Below are 25,661 nucleotides of genomic sequence, written 5' to 3' on the forward strand. Positions count from 1 at the left end.
TAATGGGATTTGGATCAAACAGCTAGAATTTATTTAAAAAACAAAATAAAACAATGATATAAAAACTGCAAGAAGGTCTGAATCCAAAGTTTTTCCTCTAATAGTACCAAATACCACAAGGAACAGATTATTATACAAATGTGTACAAATTTTAAATACAAATACAATAGGTTTGGATTTTAAAGGAAAACAAACAAACAAAAAGCAGGTCCTCGTCAGGACTTCATTAATGTGTACAAATGACAATGGTAGGATTGACTTCTTTCTGTACTAATCCACGTCTCCGAGGCCCTTCCTTGATACCCTGTGTCAAACAGAAAACTGACATGGGTACAGAGGAGGCGTGGGATGGGTGCTAACACACAAAATTAAACCAGGATTTCTGCTCTTTGTGATTTTGGTTCCCAAGCATTCCTGTTTCCTTCTGTTTCCCAGTTAAATTTCAAAACTGCTCTGAGGTGAGAAAGGCATTCAGCAGCCAGAATACCTTTAAGAAACACAGCCCCTGGGCTTCCCTGGTGGCGCAGTGGTTGAGAGTCCACCTGCCGATGCAGGGGACACGGGTTTGTGTCCTGGTCCAGGAAGATCCCACATGCCGTGGAGCGGCTGGGCCCGCGAGCCGTGGCCGCTGAGCCTGCGCATCCGGAGCCTGTGCTCCGCAACGGGAGGGGCCACAACAGTGAGAGGCCCGCGTATCGCAAAAAAAAAAAAAAAAAAAAAAGAAACACAGCCCTGTGACCACACTGGTGGGTAAAAAGGAAAGAATTAAGTAGGATGCAGCAGAATTAAATAGGCCGGCGGCACTGTCCTCAAAGATCTACTGTGACGCTGATGCTGCAGTGCTCTGTCCAGGCCAAGGGAAGAAAGCAGTCACCTCAGAGCCTGGTTTTGACATGGACTCTCAAACCGAATTTAAAAACAACGCTGAAGTGCTCAACTGTTTTCTTTGGAACTGGGAAGCAAAAGCCTGGTTCTTTGGAAATAAGGGCAGCTGGGAATGGTAACATGCCTTTTTATTTACTTTCTTGACATTATTCATTTGTAAAGAACTAGAATCCCAACATAATGACTCCTTTTTGAGGCGCGATACCTTAAAGTGTAGATGATTTGGAGTTTGCAGAGGAGACCAGAGGAAGGAAGGGAGGCAGAAATGACAAATCTGTGTCTTCCACATGCTGTTGCTGGTGGAGGCTCTTGTTTTTAAATTATATATACAGAAATTTACAGGATAAATTAAAATCTAAGAGAGTTTAAAGAGTTAAATACACATAATTAAAACACACATTCACACACGCACATAAATAACCCTACATGAGAACAGAGTACTTTTTTCGCAATTCGCTTATGTGTGGAATGCAGAACGCTGTGTATCTGCCCAGCAGGGGAGCCAATGAGATGAACCCAGGAATCAGCCTGGGCAAAGCTCACCGTCCACACCCGCCAAGCAGCTAAGCAGCAGAACTGTGAGCTAAGCTGACGCGGCCAATGGAAGATACCAGCTCTTAGCCAATGGAAGATACCAGCTCTTAGCTCTGCAGACCAAATGCTCTGGGTCAGCTCACAACACAGGCCATTCAACTGGTGGCACTGACAGCTTTACCCTCTCCAGGGCTCACAAATCTCCTTGGCTCCGGCTGAGGCTGCCAATGGTACCAATGACTACAATAAGTTTTGCGACACGGACACTGGTAGAGCAGGACTTGGAATGAACCCCCTACTAAGTTCACTTAAGCCATCGCAATAACTTTCAGATGGGAACGATGTTATCACTTCCCACCTAGGTCACTTCAGTTGAAAAGCTTTGTACTTTCAGTTAACTGACATCTTCCCATAATCTTTCCCATTACATTTCAGACTGTAAGACAGGTAAGGCAAATGGTCAGTGATGGGTCTGGAGGTACAATTGAGTTTGGAAAAAAATCACATTTTAGCTGACCTTAAAGCGATGCGCTTGGCATCCGGAACAAGCCCCCAGCCCCCAAGTTACACTGATTTTTAAGGCAGATTTATCCACCACAGTAGAAGAAAGAATCCCAAGCCCATATTCATGCCAAGGTTTCCTCTTGGCTAAACCTTTGCCATTTCACAAAATTATTAAAAGCAAAGTAGTTACAGTCCTATGTATATATTATACATTTTATATATATATATATATATATATATATATATGCATATATATAAAAATTTAAAACCTACACCCAGATGCCAGTGAAGGGATCTGGAACAGTCACATATACACAAGCCAGCAACAGGCAGGATAAGGTTTCTGTCCCAGGAGTCTTTGCTGTCACAGTCCAGGCATGATGTAAGCAATGTTGTCTAGTGTGTTTGACTGCAAAACAAAGGAAAAAGGTTCAGCTGAAGAGTATTTTACCTTAGTTCCCTGAGACATATTTCTTTGTTCAAGGGAGAGAGATGAGAAAGAAAATCTAGAGTTAGAGAAAACAGGGAGAGAGAAGATGTCACGCCGTTGTCTGTTATGCTGGGAGCTTTTCTGCTGACTTCTCCCATTAATCCTAGTAAAATAGAGGCAGGAGACTCCTGTACTTTCTTTGTCTCTGGAAGAGCAAATAGGCAACACAGGAGGTGCAGTACCTTAAGGGCTACAACGCTTCTCTCCAAGGAGAGAAATCTTAGGAAATGGCGTGTTTGCTATTTCACTGAAAGCCTGGCATGCATTCAACACTCAGTGTCATGTTCCATGGGCCGACAGCCTATGGCAACGCTATATCCAGGAAGCTTTATGGGCTTGTGCTTGATAGGGCTCATTAAGGCAGGGCCTCTCTGGCTCCCAAGGGGTCTGGCCCCCCAAATCCCAGGAAACAAGGAAACTCACCAAGACCTGTTTGGGACAGCCATTCAACTCAGGTAGTTGTGTGGTCAGACACGCCAAGGGGCCAAGCGCACAGATGATGGAATCCAGAAGCACTGACAAACTGCCGGACACAGCAACCATGCCCTGAAAAGGAGAGCGTGACAGGTGAGGACTGCAGCTTGAATCACACTCCTGAGGCTCCCTCCAGGTTCTGGGTGAGTTCCTTGCACGGTTCTTTAAGTCCTGGGCGGTTCTATGAAACTTGCGGCAGAAATGGAAGGTCTCTACTTTGATAGGAATACATTCCCAGGTTTCCTTTCTATATTCCTAATCCACTGTACCCTCTGTGAGACCTTAGGTTAGTCACTTAGGAACGGTAGGAAAAAACCCCAAAAAACCTATACTGAAAAATCGTAAAAAATGCCTCATCTATTCTGGAGACCTGCTGGGAAGATGATTTGTGGAGATCATGTATGCAAAAGTATTTTTCTTATGAACTCCACAAATATAGCTCAAATGTGATAACCATGAGAATTCTACACATTAACATTTAACACAAACACACACACACTTCTCCACGTATGTGGCTTTTTTGATAGTGGATGATACCACTTTTCTGTTCTTTTTAAAATTTAACTTATAAAATGCATATTGTTTATATCTCTGTGATTCAAAGACATAACAAATAAGATTGCTTGCTACAAATAATGCTGCCCAGCTCTTGTATAATCTGCTTCAACCAGAAGTACTGTGAGGATATGTCACCTAGGAAGGCAGCACAGAAGCGTCCTTCAGAGAATGAGCTCTGGGCTCGAGATGCGGGGTCGAGAACCTGGCTATATCCCACTCACCGAGAGGGGCAAGCGGCTTTCTATGCTGTGCCTGAAAAACACAGTACTGAAAGCATCTGTAGCACGGAGCGGATTAAGTGAGACAACAGACATCAAGTACCTGGGGTGGTGCCTGGCACCTGGAAGTGCTCAGAAAGTATCAATAATGATTACTACTATTACCAACATCTTCATCTCCAAAACTGCCTTTCTGGCTGCCTGCTAGGGCTTTCATTTTGGATATTTCTCAATCTCAACATACGGTAAAGAGAAATAACCTGCGCTTCCTCCTAGCATCCCTTCCTCTGCTAAAATCACCACCATTCACACATCTGCCCAGTCTCAAGGCCTTGCCACTGTTGACTTTTCTTTCCCTTCATTCTCCTTGTCCAATGTCTCCCCCCACTTCCAAGGCAGGCAGCAAAGTGTTAAAAGCATGGACCCTGAGGTCATGCCACCAAACTCAAGGCTCTGTTTCAGCACTTATGGGCTAAACTCTAGAGAAATTTCCTTAACCTAAGTCTGTTTTTCCTTCTCTAAAATAAGGGAAAACAAATTTTGTTTCACAAAGTTGCAGTGTGAATTAAAGGAAAGGATGCATGTACAGCATTCTGAACCAAAGCTGCCTGAGTGAGCATTCAATGGAAGACAGCAATTAGTAATATTATTCCATACTTTTGCCCTACAGTTAATGATAACTAATATTTTATGTCTGACTCTCCCAATAAGCAACCTGAGAGCAGGAACCAAGTCATACTCATTTTTATATCCTTCCAATAACTACTGGGGTTCTGCACAGAGCAAGCTCTCAATAAATATTTGTTGAATTAAATTCAAATCTTTGTCATGTCTAGTCTAGATTATTGTTATAACTTTTCCCTAATTCTGGTCTCTTTTCACTCCCAACCTAAAATAGAAGATATTCTCAGTGAAAACCAAATGAGAGCTCTGATCATTCCTCCCTACTCAAAAACTTCCGGTAGTTCCTGAGCAGTCACTTCCCTCTGTCGTTTGGACTATGCCCTTAATATTCAGCCTTCCTCTACCTTATGCATTGGATGTTCTAGTTTTTCATCATTTTAGCAATAAACCCCTTTGGAAATAATAAAACGTTAAGTGGAACCCCAATATATAAAACAGCTAAAAGATCTGGTTAAAGTGGGAATGGGGGGTCTAGAGCCCCACTGGGTCTCTTTTGACCCATCTCTGCAGAAAACTCCAGGGCCGAGAAGCAGATGTTCTCTTGGTTTACGATGTCTCTCTCCAACATCTCCGTGATACCAAGTCCTGCTTATCCTTCCAGGTCCCGCTGGAACCCCACATCCCCTTCCTTCACAGAGCCTCTCCTGACCCCCTAACTCTCTGCTCTCGAGCGCTGCTGTAACTGCTTCAGGTGGCACAAAGCCACAGAATGAGAGCAGGCTGAGAAGTGGGGCAAGCTGCGCTTGGTCACAGCGAGCTGTGTAAACTTGTAATAACGGTCACTTAATTTCATTAGGTTTCAGGTATTCAATCTTTAAATGAGCAAACTGTATAAATCAGTGTTCCTTAAAGTGTAGTACATTTACTAATTTCAGGTGGTGTAGAGGTGAACATTAATTATTTGATATACATCCATTTTGAGGTACATTAGAAAAAAGATTAGAGTATCTCACTTGTGATAACGAGGACATGATTGTGAAAGCATGGATAAATTTATTTAAATAAAAATATAAATAACTCAGGAGCTGGGGGTGAACATACACACACTACTATATATGACAGATAACCAACAAGGACCTACTGTATAGCACAGGGAAGTCTACTCAATTTTCTGGGATAACCTATATGAGAAACGAATCTAAAAAAGAATGAATATACGTTTATGTGTAACTGAATCACTTTGCTGTGCACCTAAAACTAACACAACATTGTAAATCAACTATACCCCAATAAAATTAAAATTAAAAAAATACAAAGTAAATAACAGTATAAAGTGGTATGTGGAAATGGCAAAATTGTGAAGATATACACAAATGATTAAAGTCTGGGAAAAAGTGGAGTATAGGGGGAATGGGGAATTACTGCTGATGTATATGGGGTCTCTTTCGGGGGTAATGAAAATGATCTGGAATAGACAGTAGTAATGGAGCCACAAATCTGTGAATATATAAAAGCCACTAAATTCTACATTTTAAAAGGGTAAACTTTATGGTATGTGAATTATATCGTAATAAGACTGTTCCTTATGTTAAAAAAAAAGGGGACTAGAGATTCTGCAACATTCTTTCCCTTTTCTGGTCAATATGTACATGTAACTCTCCCACAGCAACTGCTCACAGAAGCTGGCTTGTTTTATTTGCTAATTATTTATCTATTCTATCTTTCCAATTAGACTGTAAGTTTCCTGAGGATACAAAATCATCATAATTTCTACTCCCCCCAGTTTTTGGAATAATGCCTAAGTACTCAACAAGTATTTGTTAAACTCAATGGAAACGTCAGGGAAAATCTGGAATATGGAAGGTGAAAAAAACAAATCATTTAAAATTTTAACTTTTTAGGAAACATAAGAATGTCTAAATATGAAAAATAAATAAGGATCCCAGAATATTTTATTCTGGAAATATCTATATCCATTCAATTATCTGGGCCTACAAGAAAATAGCTGTTTTGACACCTACTAAATTTTGAGAAACTAGCCAAAGAACTTAGACAAAGCTTCATCTCTTGCGGCCTTTGGCATTTTATTTGTTGAATAATAATTCAACTTCCACATAAAAGCAATTGAGTAGTTTTATATCCCTACACTGATTTCTCAGCTTAGAGATGGCTTTAGTAATTCAGACTGATTTCTTTGCTGAAATGTCCTATTAGGACCCAGTGGAAAATTGAAATACTACACTACTTACTGAGTTAGCCAGGGAGAAATATGATTAGAAATTGAATATGGTAATAGAAATGGAACAGGACAGCTTTGCAGGTTACGTGATTTTGAAATTGAAGCTTAAAAGGACACAGATCTCCTTAGGGTACATAGCACTGTATGATTCAAGTGCAGAGTAATGAAGAGCTTGAGAACCTCAATCTCCCAGTTGCTACCTACTTTCAAAGCAGTAGAGGAACACTTAATCCCCTTTACAATCTAATCTGTCTATTAAAAACCTTGCTGGAAATGCATAGAAAAATCCAAACTCTCTTAGAAATAAAAATGATCAAAGCTTCTATGGGATTTGTACTCATTTTTCCCATTGTCTTTTTAAAAAATAAAAATGAGTTACAGGATTATATGTCAATTGTATCTCTGTAAAACTGGGGAAAAAAAAGTTACAGGGTAGTCTAATTTCCTTTTGTGCCATTGTTTCAATAGGACGGTATTAGTGTAGGGCTTCCCTGGTGGCGCAGTGGTTGAGAATCTGCCTGCTAATGCAGGGGACACGGGTTCGAGCCCTGGTCTGGGAGGATCCCACATGCCGTGGAGCAACTAGGCCCGTGAGCCACAACTACTGAGCCTGCGCGTCTGGAGCCTGTGCTCCTGCACCAAGAGAGGCCGCAATAGTGAGAGGCCTGCGCACCGCGATGAAGAGTGGCCCCCACTTGCCACAACTAGAGAAAGCCCTCGCACAGAAACGAAGACCCAACACAGCAAAAATAAATAAATTTATTAATAAACTCCTACCAACAACATCTTAAAAAAAAGGACGGTATTAGTGTAAACTTTGAGAGCCAGTAGGTAGATTCCAAATCTCTAGATGTTTCTATTACCATCTCTCTCTCTTTTTTTTTTGCGGTACGCAGGCCTCTCACTGTTGTGGCCTCTCCCATTGTGGAGCACAGGCTCTGGACGCGCAGGCTCAGCGGCCATGGCTCACGGGCCTAGCTGCTCTGCGGTATGTGGGATCTTCCCGGACCAGGGCACAAACCCGCGTCCCCTGCATCGGCAGGCGGACTCTCAACCACAGCACCACCAGGGAAGCCCCACCATCTCTCTTCTTTATCACCGTATCCTGAGCACCTGACATAACCCAGCATACAGTAGTTGCTCAATGAATGTATGTGGAATGAGTAAGTGGATTCAAATTATATAAGCAACTGGAGTCATGCTGCTGGCAGTGCCCTCACCTCGGTTTCCTGCAGGCGGTGTCCAATGAGGCTCAGGGACTCTCCCAACAGCTGGAGATGAGCAGCCACGTCGATGGGCTCTGTCTCAGGGGCTTTGGCTGGCGAGGCGGGTAACAGCATGGTGGTGGGTGGGGATTTCTTTTGGGGTGACAGTACTCCTGCAGAGGAAGCTGAGAACAGAGACGAAATAGAGAGAGAAAGCTTGCCAATGTTCTTCCAGATTTTCCCTTTTTATGAGCTCTACCAGGCATTAACAAAATTATGGACTGTGGGCCAAATCTGGCTCATGACTTGTTTTTGTATTGGCCTGTGAACTAAGAATGATTTTAGATTTTTAAATGGTTGTTGTAGAAAAAACAAAGAGGAATACATGACAGAGAATGCATATGGCCCTCAGGCTTAAAATATTTACTCTCAGGGACTTCCTTGGTGGCACAGCAGTTAAGACTCCAGGTTCTTGCAGGGGGCCCGGGTTCGATCCCTGGTCAGGAAACTAGATCCCACATGCATGCCACAACTAAGAGTTTGCATGCCGCAACTAAGGAGCCCAAGAGCTGCAACTAAGACCCAGCGCAACCGAATAAATAAATAAATAAAATATTAAATAAAAAACAAAAAACAAAATATTTACTCTCTGGCCCTTTACAGGAAAGCTTGCTGACTTCTGACTTAACATTTTCTAAATTTTTTGGCAACCCTTAATATTCAGTAATAATATCTGGATATCAAGATCTTCTTCTAATATAGGCTATTCTCCCCATTTCTTAGTGAGGAAGCAAAATTCACAGTGCTCTAGGGAAAAGAAAGAAAAGAGGAGAGATCACTACCTTTCACTTTCATGGAACCTTCTGAGCTGGATGCTTTTCTTTTCACAGTTGTAGCTTCTGCTTTGTTCTGTTTGTGTTGCAGATACTGAGCTTTTTGCTTCCAAATCTGCAATCAGATCAGGGCAAATAAATTTAAAAGGGCAAAAAAAGTAAAAGGGAAAGCAGTCATGGAAGAGGAGAATGAAGAAAAGAAAGGGAACAGTGGAGGGGAGCAGACAGAGAGCTAATGTTAACTTTTAAGCTGGAGGGTCAGTGAACAGGCTTCAGATAGCGGTGACGGTAGTATCTTAGGAGAGGACCACGAACACCCCCCAGTGCTAATGGTCACACTGCAGCATTGATTCTGCGATCACTCTAAGGTTGAAATGTAAAATCATAGAGGAAACATCTGGCTCATCCTAATGTCCATGTGGTTTAAACCTTTCTTCTAACCTGCCGGTTGGAAACACCAATACTAGGATAACAGTGACTCGGAAAACAGAAACTAAAGATAATTGACCTGGGTGAAAAATATATGTTCTTTTCACCCAGATGAGCTGTACCTTAAAAAAGCAAGATGGTAATTCTAATGCCTAGACTACCTTCATGTCATCTAATTGGAAAGTGACTGTGATTCACATATGACTATTTATCATTGTCTTATTAGCTTTTTGACAGGAAGGTTTATTATTTGGTAATGGTTGATGAGGATGATGACCCGGAACCTACTTACCTAGTAAACATTGTCCCATGTTTTTATTATTTGCTGTGACTATCAGGTGGACCACTTTCCTCAGTTCTCAGACCACAGCTGACTAGTAGGTGTGTGTGGTCAAGGCCTCTGACTTTAGATTCTCTTTTAACACGACTCATTGCCCAAGTTACGTCATCTTTTGGCTCAAATATCAGGTTGTTGGGAAAAAATTAAGATGAGGTTAGAAGACAGCCGCCCTGCAGCTAAATCCTCATGTAGAGTGAACTGGCACCAACTACTGTATTGTCCTCTGCTAAGCCATTTTCCACTGATTTGTAATTTTTTTTTTCTATGTTCAGTGTTGTTTGGGATGGTGTGTAGGAGGATTGCACATTTTAGAAGGCATAAAGCAATGAAAACTGTGTCCGTAATAAACTGTACTTACCAGTTTGTCCTTCTCTGGCAATTGCTTCCACACCTCAGCCAGTTTTTTGCTCAGTTCCCCAAAATCTAGCATAAAAGAGTAAAAAAAAAATAAAAAACAGAAACAACCCCAAACAGTAAAGGTTTAACCATAAACAAAACAGACGACTGACAGGAGCAAAAACTAGGAAAAGGGTCTTGAAGATCAGATTTAAATAGCACAAGAGTCTTTCAGAAAACCAAACCAAACCCCATCACTTTCCTTGATTCTTTTCTGGAAGGAAGGGGCTGTTTTGGTGGCCGTGAGACAGGCTCAAATTCTCACATGTCTACTCTCTAAGGATTTATTCCTTAAGCATCTTTCTGGTGTCTTTTAATTTGATCCCACGGAACAGGGCTTATCTACTTAAGTTAGAGAAAATATGTTATGGAGAATTTGACTAATTAAGAGATGTTAGAGTTTTACCGAATTTCTGAGAGCTCAGAGACAAAGAAGAATTTCCCTAGAGCAGCTCGGAAGCAATCTTCCAGACGTGTAATGCTGTGCTTCCACATGTAGAGCGAGGTCGTGCTTTATAAAGCACATCTGTGTCTTTCACGGTGCTTCAGTGTGCCTCACAACAACCCTGGTGAGCAGGTTGGGAAGCTAGTTCACACATTGGGCAACTGAAATGTGCGGAGGGTACGTGACTTGTCTAAGGCCTGAGGTGTAGTGTGCTTCTCACCTCACTAACTTCCATATAGAGACAAATATGAACAATATAATATGTCATCTCACTCCGACTCTATACTGAGGGCAGTTTAAGGAAAAGGTCAACTGTAGAATCTTGGAAAGAAACAACTGCGTATTTATGTACTGTGCTTTATGGACGGGGTGAACTAAGACAAAATCTACAGTGACTTGCACAACTGAGGAAAGAAATGAGATTTGTGTTCTTTTCATACTATGGGAATAAGTTTGCCTGCTGACTGGATTAACTGCACTGCTTCAGGGACACAGATGGAAAGTAAAAGCACTAAAGATGAGAAATGTTCTTACCTATGCCTGGATGGTCAGCCACAATGGTTACACGATACTCCTTACAGAACACCTGGTAGGCTGACATGTTCTTCTTTTTTGGCTAGTACCACATAAAAATAGAACAGGGTAAGACTTAATTAGAACACAGGTTGAGCAACCTTGCATCTATGGGAACAAAACAAAAAAGATACCTGCACATTTTCATCAAGAGTGCTAAATTACTAACCAGCTTTCCTAAACACGGTAATTAATTTTTAATCCATGTTACTTATGACTCAGAGATGAGTATCAGTATTACTTTAGAAGGTAAAAACCACACGCTAAATTAATTTTAGATTTTTCAGGTTGGTGCAGCTACCTGATAATTACTTGTAAAGCTCTTCATCTTTCCTACAAATGTTACATATTTCGGTTAGAGTTAAGTGCTAAGAAAATCTTTACCTCTCCTGGGGTGTCTAGTTTTCATTTTCTTTGAAAATAAGAACCACATAATTTCCCTTTGCTTTGGGGCCAGAAAATCAAGAGCTAAATTTATGTTCATATTGTTCCTCTGGTTTTGATTTCTAATCTTAAAATTTTCCTGATCCTGCTTTGACTGTCACTTGTAGTTTATCGTTATTTTATTATTCACATTCTTGTGGTCCAAGGTGAGAAGTAAATAAATAACTGGCCCTTAACGTAAGACGAACCTCTTTCACTTCAACAAACTGCTTTGTACCCCCTGAAATATGTTTATTCTTCACTTATGACAATTCCAAAAGCAATGCATGATTTTTGAGAAACAAAAACAAAATGAGCTTTTAAAACCAGTTCAGTGAGGGATATATAAAACAAAAGATACTATATATTACTATGCATCCCATTTTACAATTATCCATAGACTCAGGAGAAAAAAGTTTTCCTACCTGAAAAGGTGCATTAGATAGCACCTGTTCAAACCTCTCATTTTGAGGATGAGAAAGGAAACTTAGAAAAATAGTGACTTCCCTGGGTCCTGCAGCTATGCCAGTTATAACACGAGAATGGCTACAACCTAGCCTCACCTCCAGGGCTATGCATTATGGGCCAAAGAAAAAAAAATATGTTGTAACAGAAAAAATTACTTTTCAAAAGAAAAGATTATCCCTTTGTAACTGTTATCTAATAAACTGAGATGTCTTCAGTCTGGCTTTCCTTACAACCTCATCTGTAAGTATCAAAACATGATGATCAGTCCTCCATCGCCTCCCAAGATAGTCCTTTCTGGTCCTGCAGTTATAACGACATGAACGGTTGGCTGGTGCTTTAAAAGCTACTGGAAACTTGTTTGCCTCAAGAATCTGATTTTACAACCAAAACAAACCAACTAACAACACAGTCCTGTCTTGTGACTTCAGAGTTGCACCTTGTTTTTAAATGAAGCCTGATAACACTTTATTCACCTTAGTTCTTTTTTTAAAAAATTTATTTATTTAATTTATTTATCTTTGGCTGCATTGGGTCTTCGTTGCTGCGCACAGGCTTTCTCTAGTTGTGGCGAGCGGGGGCTACTCTTCATTGCGGTGCGCGGGCCTCTCACTCTCGCGGCCTCTCTTGTTGAGGAGCACAGGCTCCAGACGCGCAGGCTCAGCAGTTGTGGCTCACGGGCCCAGCTGCTCCATGGCATGTGGGATTCTCCCAGACCAGGGCTCGAACCCGTGTCCCCTGCACTAGCAGGCAGACTCTCAACCACTGCGCCACCAGGGAAGCCCTATCTCTCAGAATTTAGTTTATTAGTAGATCAACAGCAATGTCCGAGTGTGCCAGGCACTAGGCCACTGGGCCAGGCTTCGTTTGCTTAGAGGAAATGAGAACATTCTGGAAACATACAGGTAAGTGAAGGCATTCCTCTGAAGTGGCAACATCACAGATTTTAGTTTGAGTGGTAGTGAATGGGCTTTTACTGATTTAGTAAAACCAAAAGTAAGGCATTTCTGAAATGTTACCATATCCTGCGCCTCCAATATAAACCAAAAGATCCCCACTCCAACGGGATGGTCTTAAAGGGGAAACGATGCATCAAGTTATCACCATATGATTTCTCTCTCTTCCTGGAAAGCACGATTCAACAACAAAGAAACAAACAGGCAAACAGAAAAGCTAAAAAAACACTCCCTAAATGAAACTCCACACTGAAAGTGTCACCATTCACAAGGGAGATAGTCCAATCTCCCTTCTTTGTATCAGTCAAAATTCTCCAGCAAGAGTCCCCCCCTGCTGCCTTCGCTTCTCACTCTCGTGTGAACTCTGCCAACATGGCTTCCATTCTCCCCACTACACCTGAACTCCTGTCTTCTCAAGCATGAGACCAATCTTCTTGAAACTGTCTTCCTCCCTCTGTGATGCTAAGCCCTCTCGGTGTCTCCTCCAGCACCACGGCCCCTCTTCCCTGTCCAGTAACCTCGTGTGTGTGCTACACGATTCCACTGGGCTGTATGACCTCCCATCCACTCACACGTTTCATTTACTGCCTGTGAACACCCAACTTGTAACCCTGGTTTCAGGTGGTCCACTGAACTCTAGGTCTCCCATTTCCACGGCCCCCTGGAAAGTCTACTGAGATGATGGCTGTAAAAACTAACATGTATTGAATGTTATTTAGCTAATGTGCCGAACACTGTGCAAAGCCAAGGTTCCCAAACTTTGTTGGTTCATGGTTCCTGTGTGGGTCTTCATGTGGTACGTGCTTTTTATCACAGCAATCACTGAAAGGAATGGAACATAAAAAGATGTTGAAACTGTGAATTACTTTGTGCTAGTAGTTCACAAGGTACCTGACAGATGGCAAGTATGACTGCTTCTCCTGAAATTTTAATGCTGAAAAAATCTAGTGGTGCCACTGTGAGTCTGCTGGGGCGCCCCAGAGGGCCTTGGCACACCGAGGCCCTGAACACCTTTCCATGTATTACCTCACTGAACCCTTAACAACCCTACCAGGTAGGTCTATCATCATCCCCACTTGTAGATGGAGAAGTCATGCAACTTGTCCAACATCGCATAGCTTCGGAGTGGTAGAGCCAGGAATGGAGCCCAAGGGGTCTGGCTCCATAGCCACACTCTTAACCACTTAGCTATGCTGAATCTCTAGATGCTTATATCTTGGAATCTAAACCTAACTTTTCTTCTTCTCCCAAACCAGCCATTCTCTTGCTTCTCTATTTTCATTGCAGTCTTGGTCACAGATTCTAGGGTAGAAAGGGCACACAGAGGCCTCCTGCATTTCCACCAGTGGGCTCTCTGTGTGTGCTCACTGCAGGCCGAGGGAATGCTATTCCTGAAACCTTCCTTTCTATCTCTAGGTGGACTTTCAGATACTATTTTATTTTTTATTTTTTGGCCGCACTGCTAGGGTTGCAGGATCTTAGTTCCCCAGCCAGGGATTGAACCCGTGCCCGTTGCAGTGGAAGCGCAGAGTCCTAACCACTGGACTGCCAGGGAATTCCCTCAGATGGTTCTTGTTTTATACTGAAACAAAACCCAGGCTTTAAAAAATTTCTTTCTTTCTTTATTTTTTTGGAAAGGATTTTTTTTAAAGCTCCATGGAAATTTTCATGCACAGGTCAGGTTTAAAAAACATGGTGTATGTCCCATAAATAATCTGTTGGCTAAATAAATGATTACATTCAAAATATCAGGTTTCCGGTTTGGACAGTCACAGTCCAGTACTGATTCACAGTAAGATTTTTTGCTATAAACTGAAATTCACTTTTCACTAGCAACTGCTAGCTGCATGGGGGAATTATAAATAAGTCCCTACCCTTGAGGAGATGATAATTTTAGCTTGCGAGGCATCCAGGTTCAAAACTTTAAGGGACATTTATATACTCATTTATGTTTCTGGCTCCCCAGAGCCAAGCCCAGCCGCCAGATCTTGTCAGTTTTTTCTTCAGAGTCTTTCTTGAATCTGTCTCTTCAATTTTATTTCTATCAGGCTTTCATTACTGACCTCCGACTATAATAACCTCCTGGGTGATCTGCCACAAGTCTCTCCTCGCTCTAAGTCACCAGGTATAGCTTCATCATTTTATTCTTAAATTATCATTTACAGCGTATTTAAACTCTGCTCATAACCCCAAAGTGCCCATGGCCAAATCCCTTACTTTGGCATTCAAGATTCTTCACCATCTGCTTACAACCTACCTTTTCGATGCTATGTTTTATCCACATGTTCATTCATTTGACATGTGTCACAAAATGCTTACCAAGGACACTGAGGAGTTGAAGGTAATAACATCAAGGTGGCTAAGCGTCCCTAAGGAGCTAAAACGCCCTCAAGGAGTCTTCAGTAGGGGAAATCGAATATATACAAAGACGAATCCAATATAAGGAAGACAACAAGTGCAGTAAGTTCCCATAGCAAGGGTGTTATGGGAATTCAGAAGTTAATTATAACTGGAGAGTCAGGATGTCTTAGAGGAGGTGGCATTTGATTGCATTTTGAAGGGAAGGCAGGGCTTCAATATGTGAAGGAGAAAAAACAAGGGGAAGAAGGTCACTGCAAACTACCATCTAAGGAGCGGAGCTAAGACGGTACGGAACAAGTCTGGTTCCCACACAGTACACGCAAAGCAGACTAATAGGAGGTAAGGCTGAAAGGGGAAGTTTTGGGCTAAATCACAATTATGAATGCTTGGTCAAGGGTTTGGACTTTGATATTTATTCATTCACGAAGTATTTACTGACTTTCTACGATGGGCCAGACTGTGGGTTATGTACCAGGGACAGAGTAGACAGCAAGACAGACATGATCCCGGTCCTCCTGGAGCTTATGGGTCTAACATAAAGGCAGTAAGGATCCACTGAGGATGTTGAACAGACAACTGTCATCATCAAAGTGGTCCTTAAGTTCATTCCGGCATCAGAGTAAGATGAATTGCATGGGGGAGGGGGCCATTTATTACTACATTAAGTAGTAATGTACTTAATGAGAGGGATGAGGGAGGGATGGGGCAGTGGTGATAGAGGGCATAAGGGTGTGGAAGTTATTAAAGAGGAAGAGTATCAGGCTCAACAGCTGAGTGGAAATAGTGGAGGGTGTGGGCAGGGAAGAGGGAAATGTAAAAGTGAACCATAAGGTTGGAGAAAAATCAGAACAGTGGTTGGTTTTAGGTGTGGGGATTGACTGAAAAAGGGTATGAGAAACATCACTGGGTATCTGTGATGAGGGTAATATCTGTATCTTGATAGAGGTTTGGACACAGAGGTGTGTGAACTTATCAGGTGGTATACTTAACATCTGTGCATTTTACCATATGTGAATTTTACCTAAAAAAAGCCCAGAAAACAAGTATTGAGCTGAAGTTAATGATATGCAAGCTGAAGTGTTTAGGGGTGTGTATATGATACCTACAACTTACTTTAAGATACATTAACAAAGATAAGATGGACTGATGGATGGATGGATGGATGATAAAGCAAACAGCAAAATGTTAACTGAAGAATCTCAATGGGTGGCATATGGTATCCACTGTACAATTCCTTCAATGCTTTTTGTTTGAAAAATTTCATAATGAAGTACTGAGAAAAATAATCAGCATATAGTTTTTAGTTTGGATTGACTGGTAGGACATGCGGACTACAGAAGGAGATGGAGGAGGAGATGCATGTTTAAGGGTCTGGATGATAAGCTCCATTAGTGACACATGGCTCTGAGGTAGCCTAGGCATCCAGGAAGAAATATTTATCACACAGTTGGAAACATAGGACTAGAGTTCAGCTGTTTTACTATGTTGCTTCCTAAACATCTCTCTGCCTCCATGTGTTCCCTTCTGCTGACAACCTTTTTCTTCTTTAGAGCTTTCTCTGACCACCCTGCCCTCCTCACATTTAGCACTGTAAGATTAGTTTATGGCATTATCATGTATCACTAGAATGGAAGTTCTTGGAATAAATAGTCTCTTATACAGGATATATGCTATTTCATGAAACAATTTTGGAATAAACAATGAATAAAACCCACCCTAGTATTGGACTGTTCAGTTCTTGATGCTCACACTCATTCTTAGCTCAGAAGGTACAGTTAAAAAAAAAAAAAGATACAGCCTTTTCTGATCTGTATACTTGCTTAAAAGGCACTCCTACTAGTGGAGAAAATCACTTGTGCCTCAATTATAGACTGAAATGAAATCGCCAATCCCATACTCTTAATATATTTGCTTTTCTCTTTCTTAGCTGCCTTTCTTTCAGATTTTACCTGACATTTAACTTTGCAGAGCAAAGGAAGAGAATGGTTGTCCTTAGGTGGCAAAACTATGATTTTTTTTCTTTCTACTATTCTGAATTTCTAAATTGCTAGAAAAATAATATATTACTTTGGTAATCTGGGGAAAAAGTTTATCTTTTAAAGGAAACCTGTAATGACACAGTCATCAGCCCCTGTACTGTAGTACAACTGCTAGAAAATTTCTTGAGTTGTGAGAAAGAAATCAAACCAAGGTGGCTGATTTCTCATTCCCGTCTCCTCAACAACAGTGAGCTCACTGAGGTCAAGAGCTGTGTCCTCCTGCCCCTCTTTCCACCTCTTAACTCCTATGGTAGCACTGGGCTTGGCACACAGGAAGCACTCAAATGGTGAGAGCACACACCTTTGACACTAAAAAGAATACCAGAAAGTAGCCAACACCAGTTAGTGGGAAACCGTTAGCTTATTTTGTTAATTGGTCATCATTCTATTTTTTTTTCATCATTCTAATTTTGAAAATCTATTTTTCACAATGAACTCACAGAATGAATACGTTTTTATATCTCTCAACTGCCTCAGCCAGACAGCGCTGCTGAGTGAAAGAAACTGGGTTTGGCTCCTTCTGTGAATTTTAAGGGCCAGTTAGAATAAGCCTCTGTGTTTCTAAACCTATGCTTGGCACGGTGGGAGAACAACTCTATCAAGAAAACCCATGAATAATTAAGGTCGCTCCTATTTTTGTACCATTGGTAATACTTTCTACTTCGTATCATTCCAGCAGGTTTACCTCGCTACATTCCCAGTGGTTCATCTGCTTAATTCCAAGTCCACTTACTACTGTCAAGGAAAAACCTGCTTCACCTCTTACCCCGCATCATACTTTAAAAATGCCTTACCTTTTCTCCTCTGTCCCTCTCTCTGTCCTTCTCCTCTCTCTTCTTTTTTTTCTCACTGTGCCCATCTGTGTGGAGGCCAGGAAGCGGCAGAGGAGGGGCGGCTGCTCCAGTGTACGGGATGCTGGCAGGAGGGCCGGGCGGCGCTGGGACCTCTCCCACTGCTGCAGCGGGAAGTCCTGAACTTCTCCTGGACTTGGAGTGTCGCTTCTCTTTATGCTTCTCCTTGTCCTTCTTCTTCTTGCTCTTCTTTGACTTCTTTTTCTTCTTGATTTCCCGGTAAGAATCATCGATCACTAACTCCCCAGCCTCTAGCTCCCCGCCAGAGGAGGAGTCTGATTCTACTAGAATAGGTTCAAGCCCTGAAAGATCAAGGTTACCACTGTGGGATTCTGGGAACTGGGAGGCATCAGACCCACAGCCTTCAGGGCCAGGAGATGAACGTGAGTCTGAGGATGACTTGTGTTTCTTCCGGGCTGTTTTCAGAAAGCTCTGTAACTCATGTCCTAGGAGTAAAGCACCTTGCTCATCCCGAGCTGACTTCTTAGAGGACTTTTTCACAGACGTTTGTTGAGAGGGGTACTGAAAAGACTCCTCATCAACTGAGCTGCTTCCCTTCTCCTTTGGTGAGAGAATAAGTTTCATCTTTAACCCATCAGGCTCACGAAGGGTCAGCGTCTCTGTGTTCACATAGAGCGGCTTCATTTTTTTGGATTTGTGGGAACCACCATCCTCCAGGGACAGCTCCCCACTGCTTCCGCTGACTTTCTTCCTGTGGTGTTCCTTTTTACTCTCTGAATGGCTTGAAGAACTGGAGGACTTTTCTCCTGTCTTTTTGGAAGGCTTGGTGCCTGTTGCCAGAGGGGAAGTGATCGCTTTCAACAGGTCCATAGCTGTATCAGCAGATTGCGGGCTAGACTTTTTCTTTTTCTTCTGTGACGACTCCAAAGACGAAATATCTAGAAATAATCAAGAGAAGTAATTGTCCATTTGACAAAGCAACTTCCAGCAAGTTTCCTCTCTCACCAGAAACACCCAACTAAGATGAGGAAGAGGCTAACAGGAATGACTGGAAGGGAGGCCCTTCAACTGATTCCAAACATTCAGAGATGATGCTCATGTGCTTCTTGGCTTGGTAGATTCTGCCTCTGACCCTGGAGACAGTTCTTGCCACTCAAGTTGTTTATCTTCACTGAGTCTTCACAAGCAACCAAAGAGAGCATACCCAGAAGAATGGACCATAGCTGCAGGATTACGAGTAGTTACAATTTAGATTACACTGAAGACAAGGCATCATTTGTTCCTGTGTTCAGGACAAATCCATTCTAGGAAAGAGTTAGTCTTGTCAGCTATGTGCATAATATAGCTATGAAAAACTGGTCTTGTGAGTGGATACGCGCTGGATTGAGAAGTAACCCACAGGTGCAGGCCAGAGGGCCCAGGACTACATATGGCAAAAGGGATGCTAGACAGCAATGGGCACAAGATAAGTGGATGATTGAGGGGAGAAGGAACCTGGTACCTGGTGTATCACAAATGAAGACTGTTCTTCTATGCTGAATCCTCCAAAATACCAGCCCTCCACCTCTCTCCTCCTTCACACTGGTTTATCGGCACTCAGAACAAGAACCACTGTCCTGTTAAATAGGCCACTGAGTCAGCAACATCTGGATCCCTTTCCCCTACCCCGACTCCAAGAACCAGTGATGTGTTTCTCCCGCCTGGTGCCCCTTCCCATCCTTACCTCCATAGTAGTAATCATCAGAGGAGTGCTTCCTCTTTTTCTTGTGCGTGTCCGTCCCCAAGAAGTAAAGTTCACTATCCTAGAATTAGAGGGGAAGAAGAGTTGAGCAATGGATAAGATGATGAGGCAAAGGCAGTTTGGAACCAATGTTGTTTTCTGATGATTTGACTTTGGAAAATAAAGTAAAACACAGGAAATAGTGAAAATAGATGTGAATGATGTTTATTTTTCTTTTTAAATGTTTTTCAAAGAAACCTCTTTCTTCAAATACTAGGAAACATGATACGAAATAGTTTAAAACTTTCCTAATTCAAATGTTTAGAATTTACCTTTAACTTCTTCTTGGAAGAATTCCTGACCTGAGCAGCGATTTCTTCCTCTTCCCTTAAAAAATCTTTGTAAGAACGTTTCTTTTCTCGTTGGCTTCGGCCAGCAGCTAGCCCTATGTCCTCAAAGCTGTGATCACCATCAAAGCAATCTGAGAAGCACAGGTTCATTTGGGAAAGGAAATGAGAAAGTCAAGTAAGTCACAACCAAATCGCCACATATGAAATGCAATAGTCCCTTCACTTCCAAATTAGAATCATGTTATTTGGTAAGTCCACTGGAACACAGGGCTAGATCCAAGGGGACAAGAATATGTCTTGATGACTTGGCTGCAAATACAGGAATCAAACATGAAGAAACAATGCTTCCACGCTATGCAAAGGCCCAAGGTGCATCCTTAGACATGGTTTCTTAGTTGTGATTTGGCAGGTGGACACAGACTTGCAGAGGTAAGGCTGAAAATAAGGATTCATGTGCTGTGCTGCTCTGTGGGTGTCCACTGTGTGATTCCTATCCTCAGACTCCTGCACACTGGAGCTGGCAAGGACCACGAGTGCTGCAGGGGATCACCCCAATAGACTACAGAGACTTATGGTTCAGACTCTTGTGTTGGAACCCTGTCCTGGTTTTCGTTTCCATGGGCCCAGTCTGGGGATGACGTGGAGTTTTACTAGTGCTCTGGATCATCACTTGGGAGTCCAGGCTGTGATGGCCAGTCCTGGTCTCTATGTCCATGGGCTGCAAGGATTGAAGAGGACACCCCCTTTGGAATGCTTCTCAGGTTAAGGGGTCATACCTTCTTTCTTCACGGAGTCATCATAAGCCATGGCGGTCCTGCCGGGCCTTTGAGAATGGGTCCCTGTGTCCAGGCTCCTTCCCGTCTACAGGACCAGGTCTGAGAAACAAAGAAGGAAAACCCTCCTGTAATGCGAAATCACTGTGGAGAAGCAACCTTCCAGATGGAAATGCGTAGTGATCCAAGGGCAGACTGGAAGGGCAGCAAGGAATAAAGGAGTGTCTTGTCACCTCCTCTTTCTGTTTGTAAATATACTAGGGATGAAGCTGTAGGAAGTGCATTAGGCTTAATTTGATTTGATTCATGAATTAAAGCTGTTGTTTGGGGAAGTATATAAAACATCTCCCATATAAAAAAAATACTTCAAGATTAATGAGAACTTCTGACATGCCAACAGGTCTGACAACACTGACACAGGGTGAAAACCGACATTAAGTCAGAGGGATAGGTTCAATTATGGTTACAAAATGCACAGATAAAGCAGGATGCAGAGGAAGACAGGTTATACCATGCATTCGAGACCACAAAATCCTACCATTTCAATCGGTGAAAGGCTAAAATCTATTGTATTGCAATTTAAACAGAACTGATGAGAACATGATAGTGATATTAAAGATCTTGAGAGCATAATTCTTTGGTGTGCATTTTGTTGGGCTCCCTGAATTTGCTCAAAATCAGAGAAGTGTAAAAGTAGGCACGCTTCTTATATTAGTTGCCCACAGAACAGCTTTCAACGCTATCAAGCCTTTCTTAAAGGCTATAGGTGAAAATAAGGAGGAATTGTCATCTGTCCACTGGTGATGAAATTTTTATCATTATTAAGATTTTCACTGATCTGAAGAACTACTAAAATTTAAATGTTCTAAATATTGTCTTAAATTTGTTAAAATTACTTTATTATTATTATTATTTTTTGCAGTACGCGGGCCTCTCACTGTTGTGGCCTCTCCCGTTGCGGAGCACAGGCTCCGGACGCGCAGGCTCAGCGGCCATGGCTCACGGGCCCAGCCGCTCCGTGGCATGTGGGATCCTCCCGGACTGGGGCACGAACCCGTGTCCCCTGCATTGGCAGGCGGACTCTCAACCACTGCACCACCAGGGAGGCCCTAAAATTACTTTTTTGGCACTCAAGTTTATATGTCCATTTTGACTTTGAAGATGACAAGCCATAAACTGCACTCAAAGGTAAAGTTCTTCAAATAATTTTAGGACAGGCAATGTCACAATTCCCGCAGGAAAAGTTTTTGCAGGAAATTTAAAAATTATATACTAAATATATTGAAAATGTCCTCATTCAGTTAGTGAAATGCTTAAAAGTTGATCTGACTGGTTATTTACTTAAATTTTATTTTACCTTCATCACTATAGTGGGGTTTAGAAATGCTGAAGAACACTTCAATGAGACATTGCCAGTCCCTTCAGGAAGGTATGGGTAATAGTGAAGTATGTAACTTTTGGGAAAGAAAAGATGAATTAACAAGGGGAACTTTCATGAGAGTTACATTTAAAATAAACCAAAAGAAAAAAGACCTACTTGCACAAGTCAGATAAGATACAATGCACAGATAATGCCTAAGTTGAAAACAGAAAGAGAAGTATTACCAAGAATGATTTACAAGTCAGATTCAGAAACATAAAAAAGCATTTCTCCACTTCCCTAAGAAGTGGAATAAAGAATGAACTTGGTCAAGGTAAGAGTGAAGAAATGAACTGGGTTATTTTACAGGTAATTGGAGAACTATTTACTCAAAGGGCTTTTCACAGGAAATGAAGGGGATATGAGGTCAGGTCTCATGTAGAAACTAGGAGGAGGCAAGATACTTAATATAGCCAGTTTTTCATGTTCCAGCATTAGGCATTAAACTTTCTCAAATAGAAATTACTGTCATCCCCTGTCCACCCAAGTGGTGTAACTCCACAAGGGGTTAGGGGAGGGGGATCATCATAGGGAATTATATCCATTCATTTAAAAATAGTATATCCACTCACTGGCACTAAAGTAGTGAGCTTATTAGAAGAGTATATGGATCCCATTAATCTTCATAGGCCGATAATGCCAAGAAATACCACATCTTGAGACCTCAGCTTAAATGTTTTCCATGATAAATGGAGTTTGGCAAAGAACGTTTGAGAAATAATGGGCAAAAAATCTTAAATATTCAACATCATCAATGTGTCCACCAATCTGCTGTCAACAACAAAATGCTCTTCTGTATGAAGCAAAGGCAGGTCCTGAGACTTATAACCAGGCCTTCCCTTTGGTAACATCAAAACTAACATAAAACAGAGCTGAACAACGAACAGTCAGAATAGGAGTTAAGTACCTCTGAAGACAGTATGAGAAAGAAAACAATGATGTCACTGGACTGTGAAAAAGTGCTCATGGTCTCATAGCTGACTGCTTTGAAAAACAACCAGTGGATGAAAAAATTGTAAAAGGGAACAGAAAATTAGGAGCTGATCCTCAGAGGCACAGAGCAGCACAGAAAACATGTGCTGGTTGTTAGCATTATGTATTAGAATTAGGCCTGCTACTATTTAATTTTTACAAAGACATGGAAGAGCACTTTATAAATTACAAGATTAAATAACCGATAGTAAAAAAATGAACAGGGCCTGAAGGCAAGTCTAATTCAATAAAGAACTGGGACAGCCAAGAGCTTAAAAAACTAAATTTAGACACAATGGACTATCTCACTCACAGCCTGGGCAGATTGATAGACCCTGAACTTCTGGGTTCTTTAAAATCAGTATATTATTGCAGCCCAGAGGTTAGTTTTGGTTGCTGACTCATAGAAGAAAGATGAAACCAGATAAAGAAGTCTCAAGCAACAGTGCGGAAGAAAGGCAGAGTTAGGGCAACATTTATATAAGATCAGACGACTCCTGTGATATTCTTTCCAGGTCTTGAATATTATCCACGATAAATTCAGAGTCCAGGGTTAGGCACCAGATTGTCAGGATTAATGAAAATGAAAAATATTAGGTTTGATATTCACGTTAGAAAACAGAAGCCATAATTACATTAAATGTTGGCAAATGTAAAACAGGTGTTAAAGCTCATTCTCCCGAATTCCACAAATTTTGGAGTTTACAGAATCCAATGTTGTCAACTTCAAGAGGCAGGGATAATTTTACAATTATGTCCCTCTCAGTGGGCTAACAAATGACAGTAGAAGTAAAAGTTCATTACTTAAAGCTGTTTATGGAAGTAAGAAATATGCCATCATAAAAAATGTGTACTTTTGAAAGGTGCAAATTATCAAACGGCTCTTGTGGGACTTTTCTTCAGGAGATGGAAAAGGAGGGGCAGAGCTGCTCTTCCACTTGTAGGTAAGTACATGCGTGATGTTCAGGCTTTGCTTTTAGAATTATCAAAGGAATCAGGGAAAAACTGCAAATCACCAGACACAGTACTTTGTTATTTTGAAGGTCCAAATTACAAATAGTGGGAAAAAAAAGTTTCAGAAGGTAATTTTTTGAGGTCATCTGAGCCCCAGCAATCACTAACAAGCCTCTTCATCCCAAGATGTAAGTGTGTATTGAAAAAGACAAAGTAAGCCTCGGAAACGGGGCAGTAAGCAAAATCCTGAGACCCAGGTCCAGTCCAGGAGGACAGCCTTGCTCAAGATTCCGTGTTCTCTTCTTCCAGCACTTCTTTCAGGAACTCAAATTGCCAGTGCAGGAAAAGGCAGATGCACATCCAGCTGTTTCCAGTTTCTGAATTGTTGTCGTTGTTGTTACTTCTAGGATAGGAGCAGGGGATGTCTTCTCATTTTCGTCGAGATCTCCTCCAATCTCAGAACCCAACGACTCCGAATTCTTGCCACTCCCTTCTCCACGAACCTACCTATGCAGCACTCACAGCCCCTGCCAGCTCTGGGAACTGCAGAGATCCCGACAGCCTGGGATGGGGACTGAATCCTCTCACTGTAGTGCAATTGAGCGGAACCACGACGACCTCACAGAGCGGCTGACAACACACATTCCCAAAAAACCAGCGGTACAAATTTTGACAAGCCTTGTCCAATCAACGGGCTCTACTTTGGATTCAGTTTTTTAATTTATTCTGCTATGGGGGAATACAGTCAGCCCCCAGCTTAGCCATCAGGAAGCAGGGAGATAAATGGTTCTCTTCTGCCCGATAGAAAATAAAGTGAAATCTACAAGTACCAACTTTGGGGGGAAATGGGCCTGGATGGAGAAAAGCCCACTCGGAAGGTACGTTCAAACTGGGTCGCACGCAGAGTACACACCACACTGGATTATTGCTACAAAGAGCCCCAAGGACCACCGTCTTTGTGGTCCCCACGGCAAACCAACAGGATTCTCCCGGCAGTTCTGCAGCAACAGCTAGTTCAATAAAGCTGTGCGAAGAGGAAAAGAAGAAAGCTCCTTGCATCCTCTCCTGCCAGCCGCGGCCCCGGCCCTCCCGTCACCCGGCCCCCTCGCCCCTTGACAGCCCAGGGACCCTGCGTCCCGGGTCCTGAGCCAGGCGGCCCCGACTCGGGTTCCCGCGTCCCGGCGGCTCCCGGCGCCCCCGAGGGCGGAGACTGCCGGGCAGGGGGAGGGGCGGCCTCGGCCCGCGGGCCCCCGGGGCGGCCGCACGCCCCCTCCCGGCCCGCACTTTCCCGCCTTCCCCATTTGAACAGCTCCCGCCCGTCTTCCTCCTTCGACCCGCTCCAGCCCCTTCCCGGGGGCGGACTGCGGCCGCTACTCCAGTCCCCGGCTCGGCCCCTGGGCTAGGCCGCGACGGGCCCCGGGCGCCCTCAGGGCGGTGTCGCGGTCCGAGGCGGCGGGTGGTGGCAGGGCGGGGCCACTGCCGCCTGGGGGTGGGGGCCCAGCTCGGCCTCGTGGGGGCTCCGCTCGCCGCTACCTTCACTAGGCTCGCTCGGATCCCGCCTCAGCGCCGCCGACCGCCGCCATCTTGGAGAAGGAGAGAAAAGCGCGAGCGGCCAGGGAGCCTCAGTCGAGCCCAGAGCGCAGACTCCTCTTGGGAAGGGGAATCCCGT

At 42.7% G+C, this 25,661-nt stretch overlaps 1 protein-coding gene across 2 annotated transcripts; it reads right to left on the reverse strand.

Annotated features, from left to right (window-relative positions):
• On the reverse strand, positions 1-25,595 carry HMGXB4 (HMG-box containing 4). Of its 2 annotated transcripts, XM_081248694.1 has the most exons (11): positions 25,526-25,595; positions 20,650-20,748; positions 19,856-20,004; positions 19,527-19,605; positions 17,786-18,741; positions 10,709-10,790; positions 9,692-9,756; positions 8,574-8,679; positions 7,747-7,916; positions 2,837-2,959; positions 1-2,332 (listed from the first exon to the last, which is right to left on the reverse strand). In XM_081248694.1, the coding sequence occupies exons 2-11, from the start codon at positions 20,678-20,680 to the stop codon at positions 2,288-2,290; spliced, it is 1,806 nt and encodes a 601-aa protein (XP_081104820.1). In that variant the 5' UTR covers positions 20,681-20,748; positions 25,526-25,595; the 3' UTR covers positions 1-2,287. The 2 variants fall into 2 exon arrangements, with proteins under 2 accessions (XP_081104820.1, XP_081104821.1); XM_081248695.1 differs by lacking the exons at positions 20,650-20,748; positions 25,526-25,595 and adding an exon at positions 19,305-19,419 and having other exon boundaries at positions 19,856-19,904.
• Positions 25,596-25,661: the final 66 nt, after the last annotated feature.

Source organism: Mesoplodon bidens, assembly GCF_964165515.1.
Source record: "Mesoplodon bidens genome assembly, chromosome: 11".
Taxonomy (NCBI): Eukaryota; Metazoa; Chordata; class Mammalia; order Artiodactyla; family Ziphiidae; genus Mesoplodon; species Mesoplodon bidens.